The sequence below is a fragment of the Neopsephotus bourkii genome, unplaced genomic scaffold, assembly GCF_033783945.1.
Source record: "Neopsephotus bourkii isolate Nb327-2 ecotype Australia unplaced genomic scaffold, CSIRO-AGI_Nbou_v1 NB_234, whole genome shotgun sequence".
Classification (NCBI taxonomy): Eukaryota; Metazoa; Chordata; class Aves; order Psittaciformes; family Psittacidae; genus Neopsephotus; species Neopsephotus bourkii.
Genome location: NW_026900744.1, coordinates 7,157,261 through 7,175,453, shown reverse-complemented (window position 1 = coordinate 7,175,453; position 18,193 = coordinate 7,157,261). Strand labels below are relative to the sequence as shown.

General features: G+C 47.0%; 2 protein-coding genes across 14 annotated transcripts in view; one reads left to right on the top strand and one right to left on the bottom strand.

The window, feature by feature from the left end:
- Positions 1–2,930: 2,930 nt before the first annotated feature.
- On the bottom strand, positions 2,931–13,534 carry MED8 (mediator complex subunit 8). Its single transcript, XM_061345084.1, has 7 exons — positions 13,404–13,534; positions 10,046–10,164; positions 7,949–8,093; positions 7,163–7,303; positions 6,674–6,755; positions 5,542–5,790; positions 2,931–3,300 (listed from the first exon to the last, which is right to left on the bottom strand). The coding sequence occupies exons 1-7, from the start codon at positions 13,407–13,409 to the stop codon at positions 3,236–3,238; spliced, it is 807 nt and encodes a 268-aa protein (XP_061201068.1). The 5' UTR covers positions 13,410–13,534; the 3' UTR covers positions 2,931–3,235.
- SZT2 (SZT2 subunit of KICSTOR complex) overlaps positions 13,405–18,193 on the top strand; it is a 58,749-nt gene continuing 53,960 nt past the window's right edge. For 12 of the 13 annotated variants that reach the window (XR_009724169.1, XM_061345083.1, XM_061345082.1 and 9 more), the window contains exons 1-5: positions 13,405–13,510; positions 13,798–13,923; positions 14,091–14,264; positions 14,607–14,777; positions 16,537–16,668. Coding sequence is in view for 12 of the 13 variants with exons in the window: in XM_061345083.1 (XP_061201067.1) it covers positions 13,481–13,510; positions 13,798–13,923; positions 14,091–14,264; positions 14,607–14,777; positions 16,537–16,668 (633 nt within the window). In the remaining variant the exon portion in view is untranslated. The remainder of the gene's footprint in view (positions 13,511–13,797; positions 13,924–14,090; positions 14,265–14,606; positions 14,778–16,536; positions 16,669–18,193) is intronic. The other variant, XM_061345076.1, reaches the window with a different exon arrangement.

The following is an 18,193-nucleotide window of genomic DNA, read 5'->3' as shown; positions in this document are numbered from 1 at the left end:
CAGTGTCAGAGAGTGAGCTAGCTGGTACAGCAGCGTGTGTGATCTGGGAACAAGAGTGCTGGAGACCTGGTCAAGTGTGAGGCAGCAGAGGAGATACTCCCAGGGGGCTGACACTGAGGATATGTTTCTAGCAGGGAGTGCAAAATAGTGTGAAGCTGATGACCTGGAAGGAAAGGGAGTGATGAAGTATGTTCTCCTGGGAACTGGAGGCATGCCAGTGATCTGGAGCCCATGGCATCCCTTGGGCACTGGGGCTGCATGGAGAAAGATGTCCATCCTCTGCACCAGAGCCCGACTGGTTCCAAGGGGGATGTTGGGTGCCAAGAACAAACCAGTGCCTGTGCTTGTGCTCTCCATCACAGTCCAGCACCCCAGCTGGGGTCCAGACAGCCCGGCAGCACCTTCCGTGATGGGATTGAGCCTCCTCCCTGCTAAAATTATACTATGAAGGAGGGACAGGTTCCAAAAGGGATTGGAAAATGCAAAGAACAAAGCCCTGAGGGCTCAGCGTGGCAGTACAGCCCATGCTTGCAGGGAGAGTCTGTTTCCCTGATTGCTTGCTTGGTCCTTGCTTCAGGAGGGAACAGACCAAGCCTTTGCCCTGACCCAGCAGGGCTGTGCTTTTATTCTGGCACAGGGAATAGTGAATCCCTGTTGGATTTACAGGCCACAGTGGCAAGCAGTGGACCGTGAATTTCCACCTTGACTTTATGCGTAAAAGGCCTGTTCCTGTTCCCTGTTTAAACATTGAAGCACTGGCAGTGACTGGGTAAGAGATTATAAAGTCGCTCTGCATTTGAAATTCCCATTCCCACAATTAGAATAACATGTCCTAGTCCAGTGTCCCAAAGGACACAAAAGCACAAGGAGGTTTGGATGTGAGCCAAGAGTGAAAAATGGAAAATATGCCTTAAAGCAAAAGGGACTTCCATCAGTTCAGTTTGTGGTGAAAAAAAGTTACCCGGAAAGCCTGATCATCACATCACATCCAACTGCTCTCTCTGGGACTCACAACTTCCTGGCTGAGGAGATCCAGTGACTCGAAGGGAATTAAAGAAATGCAGCCTCGATATAAAGGTGCAATAAAAAAATTAACTGTAGGACAATTACCAGCCACTGTAGCAGAGATGTGTCCGTTCAGGCAACTGTTTTCCTACCAACAGCGCTCTAATTTACACAAGAACTAATTCGGGGCAGCCTGTGTCATGCAGGAAGTTACGCTGGGGGCTGAGCCGGCCTCCCTGGCTCTATAATCTATGGAAAAAAGCCCTGCCTGTATTTCCCTTCCTCCCGTCCAAGTGTGTGAAAGGTCTGCCGTCCCCACTGGAGGCGTTTTCGGGAGAGCCAGGTTAGCACGGGTAGCAGGCAGCCACTGGCCCCAGTGCTGACACATTTTAGCTTTATAAGGAAGCCAGTCAGGAAAGAAGCAGTGAAGCAGCATCCTGGAGCTCAGGCTCCGTGGATGACAGTGCCAGGGATCTGACACACATTCCTCAGCTTTCTGCCTTCCTTCCCAGCCAAAGCAGGGACATGAGACAGAGCAGGGAACGGCAGCCCCAGCAATGCTCAGCCCATTACAGGACATAGCCCTGCAGGCTCTGACTCCCCAGCTTCAGGCATTGATCAAACCCTTCCCTGCCTCCACACCAGTTCCCCAGCTGCAGTGAGTGGTTCCAGGAGTGATTCCATTAGGGGTAAAACAGGATCCCATCAATCTGGCTGGGCTGGTGTCATTGCAGACACTTCACTGGACTCATTCACAGTGGGGAACGACTTTGCTTATCAGGGAAGCTGCTTGTGCTTCTAGTTCAACTCTCTACTTCCCAGCTCAGTGCTTTTCAAAGGCCCATACATGAAAATGGGTCAATAGCTGCCCTAGTCACAGCTTTGTGGAAGATTTTGTTTTGGGTCACAGCCTCCACAAATAAGCTGGATCTGGGTGGTGAGGCACTGGAAGGGTGGTGAGGCACTGGAATAGGTTGCCAAGGGAGGTTGTGAATGCTCCATCCCTGGCAGTGTTCAAGAACAGGTTGGACGAAGCCTTGGGTGAGATGGTTTAGTGTGAGGTGTCCCTGCCCATGGCAGGGGGGTTGGAACTAGATGATCTTAAGGTCCTTTCCAACCCTAACCATTCTCTGATTCTATGATTAGCTCACAGGCAAGCAGCACAGGAGCAGCTGCAGGCTTTATCTGCTGAGTGGAGATTTCCTCACCAGATTGCTGGCAGATGCTGTTGAGTAAAATACAGTGCTGCCTTTCACAAGCCAAAAGGGAAGTCCAGGGAAGAACAGAAAGAGGCATGATGGTTGCATTCAGGGTAGCACTGTGTGTACTCACATGCTCTTTGGGAATCTCTCCTTAGGCAGGTTGTATGTTACAGCTCAAGGCCAGAAAGTCAAACAGGGATACGGCTTCACAATGACCAGTCGCAATGAGAAATGGGCCAGACCTCACAGCCTGGCTAATTCAGAGGTACCACAGTCCTGAGCAGATTTAAATACCTCTCTGAAGTGACAAATGAATCCTGAAGTAGCTAAGAAACTTCATAGAAAACAGCAGCAGAGAACTATGGAAGTGAAATCAGATCCAGCTGGGATTTGTAGCAGCATCAGAATACCAAAGCTCTGTGCTTCTGTTCCTGAAATGCTGCCTTGTTGCTGCAGGCTTTGTAATAGTCTTTCCCTGTAATAGACTTTCCCAGTATTTTGCTTTCTGGGGAATAGTCATAATGGTTTTACAACGAACAAGATGTTTACTGCTTATGTTTGTGCCCTGCTGATTCACTTTATTATAGGTCTTTATGCATAATCCTGCAGCTCCAGCACTTAGCCTCCAACATTTTCTATGTATTTTAGACTGGAGCTGCTCTGTAGCCTTACATAAAGGGAAATCCGAGTCTTTATGACCCAAGAGATGGACACCAGCATCTCACAGTGTGCATAACAAGATCTTTATTCAACAAGAGGGAGTAAAGGTATCATTGCAAGTGAACAAGCAGAAAGGAGCAGAGTGCTCCATGCAGCTCTTCAGGTTCTGTATCAGGGTAGTTGTTCTCCAGGCCAGACCTGAAGAAAATAGGATCAATACCAGAAGCAAAGTCCTCTGCTCTGACTGAGCAGAGAAGTACTTGTGTCCAGGAGACATGGCCACTAGCAACTCTACACAAGCCAGGTGTGGTGGCTGCAGCAGGAACAATGCTGGTAACAGCTGTTTGCCAGGCCTGGTTCATCTCAGCTCATCTCTGATACGGATGCATTGAGGCAGATTTGATGTTTGTTTTTATGCCAGTTGGCATTTTTCCTGGAGAGCGAAAAAGAAAAAGCAAAATCAGCTGTATGAGAGGACATGTGCTCAGGAGCATGCAGGACTCACAACAGCCCTCTCTGGGCTTTTCCTGTTCCACTCCAGGTACCATAATAGGCTTTCCTGCTACAGCATCTTCCAGCTTCTGACCTAACACAATCAATCTCTTCTACAAATTGGCATCTTTCTCCTTTGAGAAATCTCCCTGACAATTCCACCTGATATCCCCTCAAATTCTATCCTTGTTCTATTTTAAACAAGTCTGTCTTTCTCTTTGTTAGGAAGCTCCTACAGGAGTGTGGGACCTGTTCAGTCTCATAGAAGTTGCTAGCAGCAGCACTCTCAGAAGGATCCAGACTGATCTCCACTTCCATTTCAGAGAGGCAAACACAAGAGCCTGTATCCCCTTCCATTTAGCATTATAGTCAGGGTGTGTATTTCAATTACTCAGCCTCTCTCAGATCTGTTATTTCTCTTAACCAGGTCCACTTCTTGGGCATTATTACTCTGCTGATACTGATCACACATGGGAGTGTGTTCAAAGACATCGTGCTAGCCGCTTACAATGAGTGCACAGTGCTAGACAAAACTAAAATGATCAGAAGAATAAACAAAAAGGGATTAAAGAGCAGCGAGAGGGATATTCAAAGAATACTCCTTCAGAAAGTGGAATGTGTGCTCAAATTAGAACATAAATAAAGCACAGCTTCTGAAAATTAAAACTGTGTTGCAGGAGGACATGGGAAGATTTGATGAGCAAATGGCTAAAGAATAAAGATTACTAAACTTTCTCAAACGCATCCAAAGAGGGTCTCTGCCTGCAATGAACTGGCAGGAGATCCCATGTCACTCCAGTGCTAAAAATTAGCAAATACTGTTGGGACATGACTCCAAAAAGAAGAGTGACCAGGACTGTAGGGTTTACCCACACCTGGAATACTGTGAGTGGTTCTGGTGTTCCCAGTCTTGAAAACAGAAAAGGTGCAGGTAAGAGTGGCAAGTCCAAGACACAATACAATTTTCAAACAAGGACATATTAAACAGAACAGGACTCAATAGCTGGGAGGAAAAGAAAAAAGATAGCCAAAGGGAAGAGGCATGACAGACTTCCAAATAACAAAAACCACTCTGGAATAACTAAGGAATGATTATTCCCCATTTCTCACAACATAAACAGGAAGGGTAAAAAAGAAGCATGCAATAAAATTACCAGGCAAAAGGTTTAAACATAAAAAGGATATTATTTTAACAAAAAATGCAGTAAAGCTGTGGAAGAAATGCTGCAGGTGCTGTAGAAGTCAAAATCATAATTCAAAAAGGAACTGCTGCTATACCCAATGGTCTCAGACCCTGTCTTAAAATTCCTAAACAACAACTGCTGTCACTATAAGGTTTGTTCTTAAATTCTTTCAGCCTTGGCCATGGGCACTGTCACCAGCAGGACAGTGGGACTGACCTTTGGTGAAACACAGGATAGCTGCTCTCATCAAAAGGGAACCTCTAGGTAACAGGGGCTGGACAAATGCTCTTGTTACCAGCGCATTCTGCTTGGTGTACACAAGTGACTGTTGTCCCATCCTGAAGACTGTGTTTGTGGGAATGCAGCCAGAAATCACAGGGGCTGCCAAATCATAGTGGAAATTACTTTCTAATTCTTACACAAACATAATTAACTTAGGATTAATATTGTTGCTCAAGTTCATTTCTGAACAACAGTCATTACCAGTCAAGAAAACACCAATGAGGGTATCAATATCCATAATCTCAATTAACATGACCTGGAGGCTCCCCAAGCCAAACCCATTCCTCACAACAAAGGACATATAAGGAAGAATACCAGAACAGGGCAAGCCTACAGTGATACCTCTGCAGAATACCCCTTATACTAACATATTGTGGCTCAGGGACTTGGAGTCAGGGATGGTAACTTCAAGATTAGAAGTTGACAGCTGTGGTCTCCCTCCATATTGATTCCTATGCTCACTAAGTCTATTATTAAAATGGTATTGCAGCATGAGTTAAGAAGCTGAAGCTGGATGTCTGGGATCCATTTTAATCTCTGATCCAATTTAAGCCAGTGTTACTCCACTGTTATAACCTGACTCATGTTATTAAGGCCAGAAAGGAACCTCTTTACTTGGTTATATCTAAAAAGTGACTCGGGAAGATCCTCCACACCTGCATTTCTCTTTCTTGTTCCCTGAATTTCAACTGATCTCAGATATGCAACTTATTTACCTGGCTGTCCTGCTTGTGCCATCTGCACTCCTGCCAGCATTGGCTGCTGCTGAGCTGGTGCACCTGACATTGGGACCTGCTGCATGCCTGAAGCACCTGCAATGATGGCACCAGCTCCTGGTTGGCCTGACTGTACAGATCCTCCAGAGCCAGGGGGCCTCCGGTTTGACAGTCCTTTCCCAAAGGCCACAGCTGCTACCAGTGCATTGGTATCTGCAGGGTTGAAAGTCTGCTTGTTCTGTCTTAAACCTATAGAAAAAAAAGTTAGTTTGGAGCATTTTTGCAATCAAGTTTAAAAACTAGCATCCTGAATTTACTTTTCTACAGTTTTGGTGCATGTAACAGAGATCAGCTTCTAACAAGCTGTCCTACAGCAGTCTCAGCAAGGTCAAAGAAGCTGAAAAATCCAAAGACAGTGGTGATCCAAGAGCTTCTTCATGGAGAGCAGAGCATATGCTACCCAAGGAATAGGAAGCCAACTCTTCATGCCCATGAAAATGTTCCCACTAAAAGCTTTTCCATGCTGGATCCAATGGCAGGTAATAAGCACTGTGTTTTAGATAAACAATGTCAACATCCTCTTTTGGAGGCTCATAAGCAGCATGCTTTCTGTAACTTTTTCTACCACACACCTGCCCAGTTATACTATTAATCCTGGAAAGCAGACAGAACCTGTGCCTGGATCCCTGCTTACACTTTTGTGTCAAAGATGACAAAAAAAAACATCACAAAAACCCCAGTACCTTTGAGAGTTGTACATACATAGCACCCCCAGGAATAGAGAACAGGTGATGGCAGAGACCAGTAAAATAAGGATGTCCAGAATCAGAGTCAGAACCCAAAAAAGGCTGACCGTGAGTCTGAAGAAGCCATTATCTACAGGACATCACACAAACATATCGTGGATTCCTTCAGAACATAGCTAAGGGGTTTCCCATTCACTGCCGCTGTATTTTCACAGTTATTTTTATCAATCCAATTTGATTGGGATGTTTTCTTGGTAAACAGTTACCACCTCCTCAAAAGGGGTATCATAAAGGACTGGAATGACCCCCAGATTTGCCTATTCTGCCATCAGTCTCTCAAGCCTGCTGTTTGGACCCTGCACACCACTTCCACCTCAGTGACATACCTCCACTTTCAGATTCACGCTCCTCCTTACTGATTTTCTCCAGAAGATTTGAGCACATTTTGTTCAGACTTTGGATCTGTTTCTGCAAAATGAAAACCATCAGAAACCACCAGGATACTTCCAACCCAGAACAAGTCAGTAAGGTAAGCAAACAAGCTTTCTCCCTCCAGGGTCTGTGTAGCCAAACAGGCATTTTGATGGCAGAGCCTACAGTGATAATGTAGACAGGGCACTATGGGGATGGGATAGCCTTTGCTTTTCTCTGACTGTTCTGATGTTTTCACCTCCTGTGAATAGCCAGTGGGCTGGATATCCTGTTTGTGAAACTGTGGAGGAAACCAAACTTCAGCCAGGGTGAGCTGGAGAAACCTCAGATAAGGGCACAGCAAAACAGAACACTGTCAGGTGGAAGGGTGAAGGAAGCAGAGTTACAGGGCATCTTGTGCCAGAAGACTAAAAGGCAGAAGTATCAAACTCTTCTTCACCTACCTGTGCCACATCAGGGCTAATTCGAGCTGCATCTGTGATCAGCTGTTTCTCCTGCTCCTCCACTTCAGGGTCAGGCTTAGTTCGAAGATGGTCAGGCACCACCTCATGGCTGAACACTGGCACACGCCCCTCTGTCTGCCGCTGAAATATTTGGTTAAGCCTCAGAGTGAGTGACAAGACACTCAGAGCTTCCTCCTACAGCTCCACACCAGAGCACAGGCCATCGTGCTAGAACAAGGCTAGTAGCATGCACTGGGGAAACCTTGATCTGGGCAGCATTTCACCAGGGCAGGTTTCAACAATTTGTGTCAGCATTTGCACTGTGCCTGTTTAGTGAGAGCAAACCATGGGGGTCTGCAGTGCAATGCCACTAGCATGGCCATCATCACTTGAAAAGTTTTCTCATTCAAGCAAACAATAAATATTGCCAGCACATACATTAGATTCTGCAACACACCTCACGTTGGTCAGATGACAAACAGTTCACATGTAGATGTAGATATCTGACAGCAGCACAGCTAGGGCTGAGAAAACCAGGAGCTGGTAAGGAGACCTCCCAGTTACACAGCCCCATCATGATGAAAATAATATTTATTAACAGGAACACCTCCTGTAAAGTGCATCTAGTACATTTGTTGGTGAAAGCCCCCCAGCAAAGCAGCTCACAGGCAGACCTACTCATCACCTTCTCTTTCTCTACACCCAGAGCTGAGGAATGGCAAACCGGGGCAGATCACAAGTACTTTCTGATACTCCAGGACCAACATTCAGAGGGAAGTTTCTTACCATGATCTCCTCATCACGGTCTGGAGACAGCACCAGGGGTATGATAACCTGGTTTCGCAATAGTGGGGTCTTCTCATGCTTTAGCACTTTGTTCAAGGTGTTCAGCTGTCCAGAGAGCAATGCAAAGCTGTCCAGAACTGAAGGCCTGGGAGAGCAAATAAAGAGGACAGAACATGGAAAGGGATGCCACAGATGGCTTTTCTCTCTTTACTCAAGTTGAGAAGTGAGGAAATAATACTATTATTCCTCAAATCAGTTTATTCCAGACAGTAAACAGTAAAACCTACCGCAGTTGTGGAGAAATCCCCGCCCCTACTGCAAATAGCTCAGATGCTACAAATAGCTCAGAGATCTCACAAGCAGTACACTGGAAGTTGCAGTTTTGGTATTTCAGTAACTTATGTCATTTGCATGGCAGTGTTTTGGTAGCAGGGGTGCTACAGGGGTGGCTCCTGTGAGCAGCTGCTAAAAGCTTCCCTTATGTCCAATAGAACCAATGCAGCCAGCTCCAAGACAGATCCACTGCTTGCCAAGGCTGAGCCCATCAGTGATGGTGGTAGCACCTCTGGGACAATGTGTTTAAGAGGGGAAAACACTATGCAACAGCAATTGCAGCCAGAGAAAGGAGTGGGAATATGTGAGAGAAGCAGCTCTGCAGACTCCAAGGTCAGTGAAGATGGGGAAGAGGTGCTCCAGTTACTGGAGAAGAGATTCCTCTGTAGCCAGGTGCAGACTGTGGTGAGGCAGGCTGTGCCCCTGCAGCCCATGGAGGGCCATGCTGGAGCAGATATCAACCTGCAGCCCATGAACGAGCCCACACCAGAGCAGGGGAATGCCCAAAGGAGACTGTGACTCCATGGGAAACCCACACTGGAGCAGGCTCCTGGCAGGACCTGGGGCCTTGTGGAGAGGACCCCATGCCAGAGCAGGGGAGGAGTTTGGGGAATCCTTCCCTTTGAGGATGGAGCAGCAGAGACAACATGTGATGAACTGACCACAACCTCCTGTCCCCCCTGCACCATTGAGGGGAGAAGTTAGAGAACTTGGGAGTAAAGCTAAATCTGGGAAGAAGGGAGGGTTGGTGGGAAGGTGTTCTAAGATTTAGTTGCTATTTCTCATTACCTTACTCTGATTTGACAGGTAACAAACTAAACTGATTTCCCCAACTTGAGTCTGGTTTGCCTGTGACAGTAATTGGTGAATGATCTCTCCCTGTCCTTATCTTGACCCATGAGCCTTTCATTGTATTTCCTTTCCCCTGTCCAGTTGAGGAAGGGGATGATAAGAGTGGCTTTGGTGGGCATCTGGCATCCAGTCAGGGTCAAATTACCCCAGTAATACACACAGAAGCAATGCTTTCCTTATCTCTAACTCTCACAGTGCAGTTCTAGAGCAAAGTCTGAGAACAATTTAACTCCTAAGCAGTACAGCCAAGAGAGACAGTATTTATAGCTTGGCTATCCAGACTAAGCAATAATGAAACAAAATAACTGGTAATCTTGTCAAGGAGGTCCCTCCCTTTCAGCTTTCTCTCTCTGGAATATTCATGATCTCTCCTGCCTTCTGCAACATTAACTACAAAAACTGACTGCCTGTGAAGCTCTGCTGCAGTGGCAGATGCTGTTCAGGATACTGTATAGTTCATTAAGCTGTAGCTATAACACCTTTATGGTCTATCAGGAAGAATGCCACCTTGCAAATCTCTCAAACTGTTTGGTAAAACACGCAGAACCAGCAAAACAGAGCCAGAAAAGGCCAGAAAGTCATGAAATGCAGAAAGAACCACTGCTCATTATATAGCGTGTGCATGGGTCTCCAAGATAATTTGTCCAAGAAGCTTCCAGTCACTGCAGATGCAAGTCTAGTTTTCACAAAATGTCTAGACCAAAAGGTGTTAGCATGACTCTATACAGCGTGAAACCAGTGGATTTCAACTGCTTTTCTGGCGGAAGATGTGTAGCAGTTCCTCCAGCAGAAACGTGAAAAGCAAATTTAAACTTACTGACAATAGGCTGATGTTTTTTAATTATACTTTTGGTCCTTTAAGCCAAGTGTGGAAGAGCTTCAGTAGTGATCATCAGTGCCCCCAGCTCTTACCAAGTGAGTCGATCGTACTCATTCTCCAGCTTGTAGATAAAACTGACTAAAGAGTTCTTCAGGTCGGCCACCTGACTGATGAGTGCCTCCAGGGTCAGCTCCAGCTGCTTCTCTTCTCTCTGAAAAAAGGGAAGACAACAGATGAGAACAAAGCTTTACACCTTCCCCAGGTGCTGTGGATCCACACACACGCATCCAATCTCTCCTACAGAGAACCTTCTTTTCCAGGGCAGCAAACACCAGACCCTGCAGGTAAAAATCCTATGGTTCCACACTGATCCTTTCCCCTTAGATCAGAACACTTAGTCAAGAGACTTGTGATAGCTGTCCTCTTTAAGATCTAGATAAGTAAAGATATTATTGCTTACATCTGCTTTTCACCACATCAGGCAGTCATCAAAGTTAGCTCATGCCACTTTTGTAAGTCATTAAACTAATGCAGCTCAAAGTACATTCACATCTCTCAGCCTTTACTGACAGTAGATGTGTGCACAGCGATGTCATCATCCAAAACAGCCCTTTGCAGAGTGAGTACCAGATCCATGGCCTAAACACTCCAGTTTCTGCACTTCACCTCCCTCTTTACTTTCTTCCTGCTCAAGTGCCCCTTCCAGCTGCCAAAGAAACCTGCAGGTCCTCTTCTACTTGTGCCTTACCGGCTGTAGGAGGCCCTGCCGTGACAGGCAGCACACACCAACACAATCACACATCACCCCCTGCCTTTTGCTCTGATTACACTGTTTAAATAACCTTTTCCACTGACATCTACAGGTGAGGGAGGACAGTGACAAAGTGTCAGGGCAGGGGATCTGTTGCCAAAGACATCAAGGCAAATCTTCATATCTTGTGGAAACCCTCCAGAATCTTATCTATTCTCACTTATTAACACTAGAGCATTGCACAAAATATAATTAAAGTTCCAACCCTAATGAACTGCTCATGTAAGTCGAGAACTGTACAATAATAATCCATAAGGAGGGTGGGACAAAGCAATCAAATAATAGAAAGGGAATGCCGACTGGGAAAGCAGACAGTGTGACTCAGGCTGTTGGCATGCTTGCTATTGCATTTGTTGTTCTGTTTAAATACACCAGACCAGTGGGAGCTTCACTGGCAAGATTATCTGATATCCGCCATGTTCATGAGAACAACAGATTTTTCTGTTTTATTTATAGACTGACAAGACTATAAGGGCTTTTTTTAGCAACCGTTGATCAGACTTCACTCAACCACCTAAGAAGAAATGGCTAAGTCAACCTTGATGAAATCCAGTACCCCATGCATGGAGTGGATGCACACAGTGGATCGCCAGGTGTTCCACCTTCAGATAAGTGCACTCTCCCCCATCTTGTGATGGGACTAAGCCAGTTCCTATGCAATTATGAAATGACCCTACAATTGTGTGCACACTGTGTTTGTGCAAGAAGATTAATTAATGCCTGCATTACAAGTTGGGCTGGTAGCCAGTGGTCTGCTGCAAGGGTGCCACCATATCTACCCAGACAATTCACCTGGCCCATTGTCTGTGCTTATCGAAGCAGCCCTCAAGAGGGTGAATGAAACCCTATTGCAGAAGTGCTGCTCTTGCGGCAGCAGCATGCTCCAAGCCTCATTCTTTCATTGGTTCTCTCCAAAGCCACTAAGAGCTGGAAGCAGATGTAAGCATTGCAAAGCATGCATGCAATAAGACCAGCCAGTGTGTTCCAAGGAATGCTGTGCCTCTCCCAGGCGTACGCTATAGACAAACAGTGCTTTACGGACTTTGTTAGCAATACTAAATTGGCCTGAGGTAGTAAAGACAAGGTTTATAGGATGGGTTGCTGAAGGACCTCCTGATACAGAGCAACTGAGAGGGAAAGGTGAAATTCAGAGTAGGTAAACATAAAGCAGAGCATGTGGCGAAACAAAGCAGGGGGACATGACCCAACCCAGACTTTCTGTACACAATGACATTCTCTGAGCTGGTAATTTATCACTCAGAAACAGATCTCGCGATTATCTGAGGTGACCTATAAAAACACCTGCCCAAGGCTCAAGAAGCAGGGGAAGTAAAAGCAGTAATAGGATTTATTAGGAAAGCAAGTGAAAACTAAGCATCATTACATCACTGTATAAATGCACGCCTCATGTGCATCTCAAATATCATGTGTCACCTTGTCCCTCCAATTAAAAAGGGATATAGGAGAAATATGTACAAATAAAGGCAACAAGGATGATCATGAATATTCATCAGTTCCATAGATGCAGCAGTTAAAAACAGAAAGGAGTCTGGTATGTGAGAGTGACTGAAATGAGGAGAGGCAATACAACCAGCCCTATAGATGAGGAACTGGCAGGACAATCCACTTTCACCCTTGTTTCTGGGAAGACATCCAGGGGACTTGCATGAAGCCACTAGGTAGCGGTTTCAAGCAAACCAAAGGAGGTGGATCTTCACAGCCTGCTAACCTGCCATTAACCTCTGCAACTCCTTTCCAATGGACAGTACGGAGGCTAAAAGTTCACAGTACTTCAAATAATAACTAGAACCTTCTTCCATGAATGAAAATTCATTTAAGGCTAATGTGCTAACAATAGTTTATACAGAATCACAGAACGGTTTGGGTTGGAAAGGACCTCAAGATCATCCAGTTCCAGCCCCCCTGCCATGAGCAGGGACATCTTCCACTAGACCAGGTTGCCCAAAGGCCTTGTCCAACCTGGCCTAAGGTCTCCAGGCAACCTTCTCTTAACCAGGCTGAACAGCCTCAATTTTCTTAGCCTTCGTATGGCACTCAGCAGCTTAATTTGCTCTTACAACTTCTTTTGGGCATTGGCTTCTTCACTAGAGGCAAAACCAGGCTGCTGGGCAGGTGGACCCTGGTGTGATGACCCTCACCAAGGGCTGAGTGGGAGCGGTGCACCCAGATACCCCCACACACGCTCACCCGCAGCCGTGCAGCAAGGGGAGAGTACTGCACAGCAAAGCGTTGCACCCGCTGCTCGAGCTCAGTCTGCTCCAGCCCGGGCTGGGTTTAACCCCTGGGGAGCAGACAGATGGGCCGGCAGCACCGCTGCAGTCGGCGGCCACAGGCCCCGCCAGGGCCACACCGAAGGCGTCAGCAGCGCTGGCTACCGCTTCAGGCCCAGCCCGCGGAGCTACGGGCGTCCGCCGCAGGAGGCTCCGAAACACAAGGCCCCCAGCCACGAAGCGGCTCCATACGCCGCGCTGGCTGGCCGCTCGCCTGCGGCAAGGCCCCGGGAACCGCCCGGGCCAGCTTACAGCATGGCCCCGATCCCCGCTGCCCCCGAACCGCCCCACAGCCACTGCTCCCGGCCAGGCCGCACCCCGCTCAGCAACGACCCTTCCACCCCTCACCTGCATGGCAGCACCGCCCCCTTGCTCGCGCCAGTGGCGCTTCCGGGTCAGAGGACGCGGGGCGGGGCGCGCCGGACATGGCGGCTGCCGAGAGGCCCGATACGGAGGTGGGGTTGCGCTGTGGGAGCCGGAGCCGGGGCCGGACTGGGGACAGGGCTGAGCTGGGGAGGGGTATTGGGGAGCTGGCGGCAGGAGCGAGGTGAGGGGTGGCTGCGTTGGGGAGCAGTGGGGGTGTCCGGGCCTGTGAGGGAAGGGGAGAGGTGGGAGTGTGGGGCTGAAGCAGCCTGGGGGTGAGTGGCATGAGCGGGATTCGTACTGGGGTCCCCTTCTGCGTGTCCTCCTGGGGTGCCCGCCGAGATGTGGCGTGACCTGGGCTGCTGTGGTCGTGCTGCAGGTGGAGGAGGCAGGGCATGTTTTCCTCCTGATGAAGAAAGACTATCGCATCTCCCGCAACGTGCGTCTCGCCTGGGTCCTCAGCCGGCTCCACCAGGTCATCTGGGCTGTGCCCGAGCCGGAGCTGGTGAGTTGGTGTCTGGGGCTGGAGGTGTCACCATGGTCTGATGTGGTGAGGTGGCTCTGTGCTGCTCCTGAGCGGCTGGGCCCTGCAGAAGGCTTTTACCCAGTTCCTTTTCCTAATTTTTCCTTTGGCTTGACATTCTGTCACGTACTGATTATTTGTTCTTGTAGGTGAAGTCAGAAAATGAGCTTGACGTTCTCAGCATTCTGCCTAACGGGTGGCAGCCTGATGAGCCTGTCCAGCCAAGGCCCTATCTCCTGGTGCCCTCTACACGGGTCACCTTCCTGGCCCGTCAGTACCGATTTGTGATTGAACTTGATCTGAGCCCTTCCACAGGGATTGTGGTAAGTGCAGAAACCACCTCCTTTGGGGTGTTAGGTGTGTTGAAAGGCCAGTCCCATTTCTGTTTGATGAGGTTTATTCCTCTGTGTTAGTGTTAAATTTGCATAAGTCTTGCTTTTCCCAGGGGAAAAGTGCTCCCTGTGCTCCTAGCTAGGAGGTAAGGGCAGATCCTGCTTCTCTGCGGGATGTTCAACATGTGACTTTTGTTTACAGGGATTTGTCACTTTAATCCAGTTGCTATTGGAGAAGGACATTTGCTGTTGGCTCTGCATGGTGGGGCCACCAGCCATGAGACTCGAAGTCCTAGAAGGTGAAAAAGCTGTTCCCTTTCTCCATTTCTGTAGGATGACTCAACAGGGGAGATAATCTTTGATGAAGTGTTTCATGCCCTTTCCCGATGCTTGGTGGGATTGTTAAGACCCTTTCGTATCCCTGGGTCAGACATCATCTACCAGCCGGAGATCTTTGTCACCATCCAGGCGTATTCATCCATCATCGGCCTGCAGTCCCATCAGGTAAAGTTCAGCCCTTGGAGTGGCTCAGTGCATGAACAGCTCGCTGGATGGCTTCCTGTGAGCACAGAGGAAAGCCAGGGCACGGGGTAGCTGCTATCTGTGATGCTGCAGACTTGTGTCATTACAACGTGCAGCCTGGTGTGGTGAGGAGGTGTATGTGAGCAACTTCTCCTTTCTGGGCAGGAAGCAGAGGTTTCTCCTGGGGGAGTGGGGCTCAGCAGAGAACAGTACCTACAGGCATGATCTCAGAGTTGGGCTACAGGGGGCATTTCTTTTTTTAGCCTGTTACAATTATCTTGAAGCATTCAAGAAGAGCTGATGTGCCCAAAAGCTTGTCTGCCTGCTCCAACTGTGTAGCAGTGGTTTATTCAAAGATACTGCCTCTTCCTACAAACTTTGTTGCCTTTTTGCACTGGTATGAACCCGTTTCTTCTTGCTGGAGGGAGTAGCCAGCCCCAGTGTTGAGATTATCAACTAGATTTGCTTGAGCCAGGGGAGGTCTGTTTAATAAATTGAAGTCTGGTTTATGGTGGCAGTGTGTTTTTTTTAAATATATCCTCAATCCCTTCCAATTTACAGTGTTTTCACATTTCTGATGGTGATTCTGATGGTGACTGCATCCTTTAGCTAATACCAGGGAAAGTGGGTGGTGACAGGAGGAGCCTGTTAGTCTATGCCTGTTCCTTCCTTCACTCTGCTTTCTGGCAGGCTGCAGCCCTTACTTGTCTGTATGGTGTTTGAAGAGTGAAGCCCTCACTTTGGTCTGTTCTTGGGTCCTACCAAAGTAAACAGCAGGAATTTCTCTGTCTGACAATGACATTTTTTATGTCATCTTGCCCATCTATTCTGCAGACACCATCATTCTTTGCCTCAGTATCTTCTGTATTTACACTAAATTGAGCACTCTAAAGTTGCTATGTTTCTTCTTTGGAACTCTTTAAAGGCCTGTATGAGGCCAGGAACTGTAGCCTCTGGGTACAGCTGGATAAGCTATGTTCCTTTTATGGAGGGATATATGTGTATCACTCGTCCAGGAAAGCCTGTCTACATTGTAATCATTTACTTTTTCTATGTCACTGTGAGGTCTTGCCCATCTGAGGTTGCAGGGATGTGGATAACACGCAGCATCCCACCTGGCTGTTGAGTTCTTTGTCTACACATTGTATCTCCTTTGCCTCTTGGTGATGAATGGAGAGTGTCTGTGCAATGATGGTGTTTGTAAATGTAAGTGTCTTGCCTGTCCACTTGGGGAGTTTCTGTGGTGGCAGGGTCACTCTGGCATGTCACTCAGCCTCTCTTGTGATGTCTATTTTTTATTTTCTTTATTTCAATTTGTTGTTCTTTTATCCAACCATTTATAGGAAGGTAAAGAGATCAGTCTGTGGGTGAGTTAGAACAAATTAGAACAAACAGACCTTCCTTAGAAACATCAGACCAGAGTTAATGGCTTCTGTAAAGGATCCTATTGCTTTCTCCTGACAACTGCTTTTTCTGGAAGAAGGAAAATGAAGAAATTTCTTGCCCAAGAAGGAGATTTTCTAAAGAGTGATGTGAGCATCTGCTGTGGAGTGCACTGCAGACATTGCTGCTCGCAAGGCAGTTGGTCCTGAGCACAAATAGTGAGAACAGGCCTCTGCTGTACCTGTGCTTTGTTAGGGACATGTCTGACACCATGTAGAACTCTGTTCGTGTGTACCGTTTTGGGGTCTGGTACTGTAAAACCTTAACTTGATGACTGACGTGCGTACTCTTTGGGCAGGTACTGTTCCAGGGCTGTCAGCTGGATGAGACGAAGCGAGAGGCCTTTCTGCACCAGGTTTACACACAGCTATGTGCTTTTGAGAACAAAGTGGCAGAGATGCTGCAGCAACAGTATGAACCCAAACCTCAGGTAAGGAGGGCAGAGGTGGTTGGGGTCTCTCGGCTCCCTGGAGATTTGCCCCTTTGGGGTGGAGTGACAAGAGGAACAGTGATGTAGGTCTGGAGAAGGAATGGCTAATGAGATTGTAATATAACTTTGTGGGATCTAGTAATCAGACATAAACACTGAGGAGAGCAGAACCAGTATGTGTTCAGAAGGAGTGATGAGAATGGTTACCTTCCCCAAGGTTCTTTTGCAGTGAAGAAGCCAGACTTCTTATACATGATGGGATGAGCTGTAGGAAGTGACTTCTCTATAAAGAAGATGGTGGGTTAGGTGATTACACCCATATAATTAATCTATAAACAGCTGTGAATATGCCCTTGGCCCTTGTTACATTTCTTGAATGAAAATACTTGACCATGAAACTGAATAAACAGCCAGTGCAGTTTCTGATACTCCTTGAAATCTCTGGCAGATGCTGTTTAGTAGCCATGGGCATAGGTATCAGTAAGTTAATGAAAGAACTATAAAACACAGCTTAGGATGAAATTAGAAGTGAGACTCTGTAGTGATTTAGAATGGATTTCTCATTGAGATCTCTTCTGATCTTGGAAATGAAGCACACGAAGGTTACATTGTGATACTGACATATGCATGTCGCAGTCACAATTGTATCTATGGGCACCTTTCTTGCAGGCAAAACCATTATTTGACTGGCAAAGGTTGTTTAGTCCTTATTTAGTATTAGTTGATAGAGCTTGGGCAAGAAGAAAAAAAAAAGTATCAAGATTGGATGAGCAAGAGGCTACGGGTGATCTATTGCAGCTGGGTATTTGAAGTGCTTCAAATCATATATTCTAGCTGAAATTTGTATCTTTGACTGCTAAGACTGTCAGTCCTAGAACAGAAGGAAGATTGCAGGAAGTAAATACCTTTACCAGTGTGTCCAACTGGTGGTTTTGCAGTGCTTTGTATGCATTCCTGCTTGATGCAATATTTCTCTTACTGTAAACTACCCCATACCTTTTTCCATGCAAATGGAGGAAGGAGACACGCTTGCAGGCTAGAGGGACTGGTGAGTCCTGCCACAGGCTGTGGGGTGGAGGTGGGAGGCCGCAGGGGAAGGGCAGGGACTGAAACTTTTTTTACTTTTGAAGTTGCATTAGCTGCATGATTGTTAGCAAGTGTCTGAATGTAAGGCATCTGGCAAATTAAAGTGATGGACACTCAGGTTTTTTGCTCACAGCCATAGACTGCTCCCATTAGTGCAATAACAAAAGTTTAGTTAGTTCTAATTTTCGTTTCCCAGCTCCCAGTCATCTGTAGCTTTGCAGGGGAGGGTTTCACTCATTTTCTGTATTAGCAGTAAAAATGAAGCAATAGTTTATTACAGGGCTGAACTGCCAGAGCCTCTCCAGACGAGGGGACTATAAATGCAGTAGGTTCCTCAAAGTGTAATTATACAAATTTTAGGCTTTGCCTGGGGGATATTTTTCACAGGAGATGCAGGAGAAGCCTACTTGGATTTGCTTATATCAGCACTGCATAATGA

What these genes read in the sequence shown, in the direction of transcription:
- MED8 (XM_061345084.1), bottom strand. An exon ending in GAGTACGATCGACTCACTTG is followed by an intron (nt 8,094 to 10,045) that starts GTAAGAGCTGGG and finishes TTGCTCTCCCAG; the next exon opens with GCCTTCAGTTCTGGACAGCT. An exon ending in GCGTGAATCTGAAAGTGGAG is followed by an intron (nt 5,791 to 6,673) that starts GTATGTCACTGA and finishes TTTTTTCTATAG; the next exon opens with GTTTAAGACAGAACAAGCAG.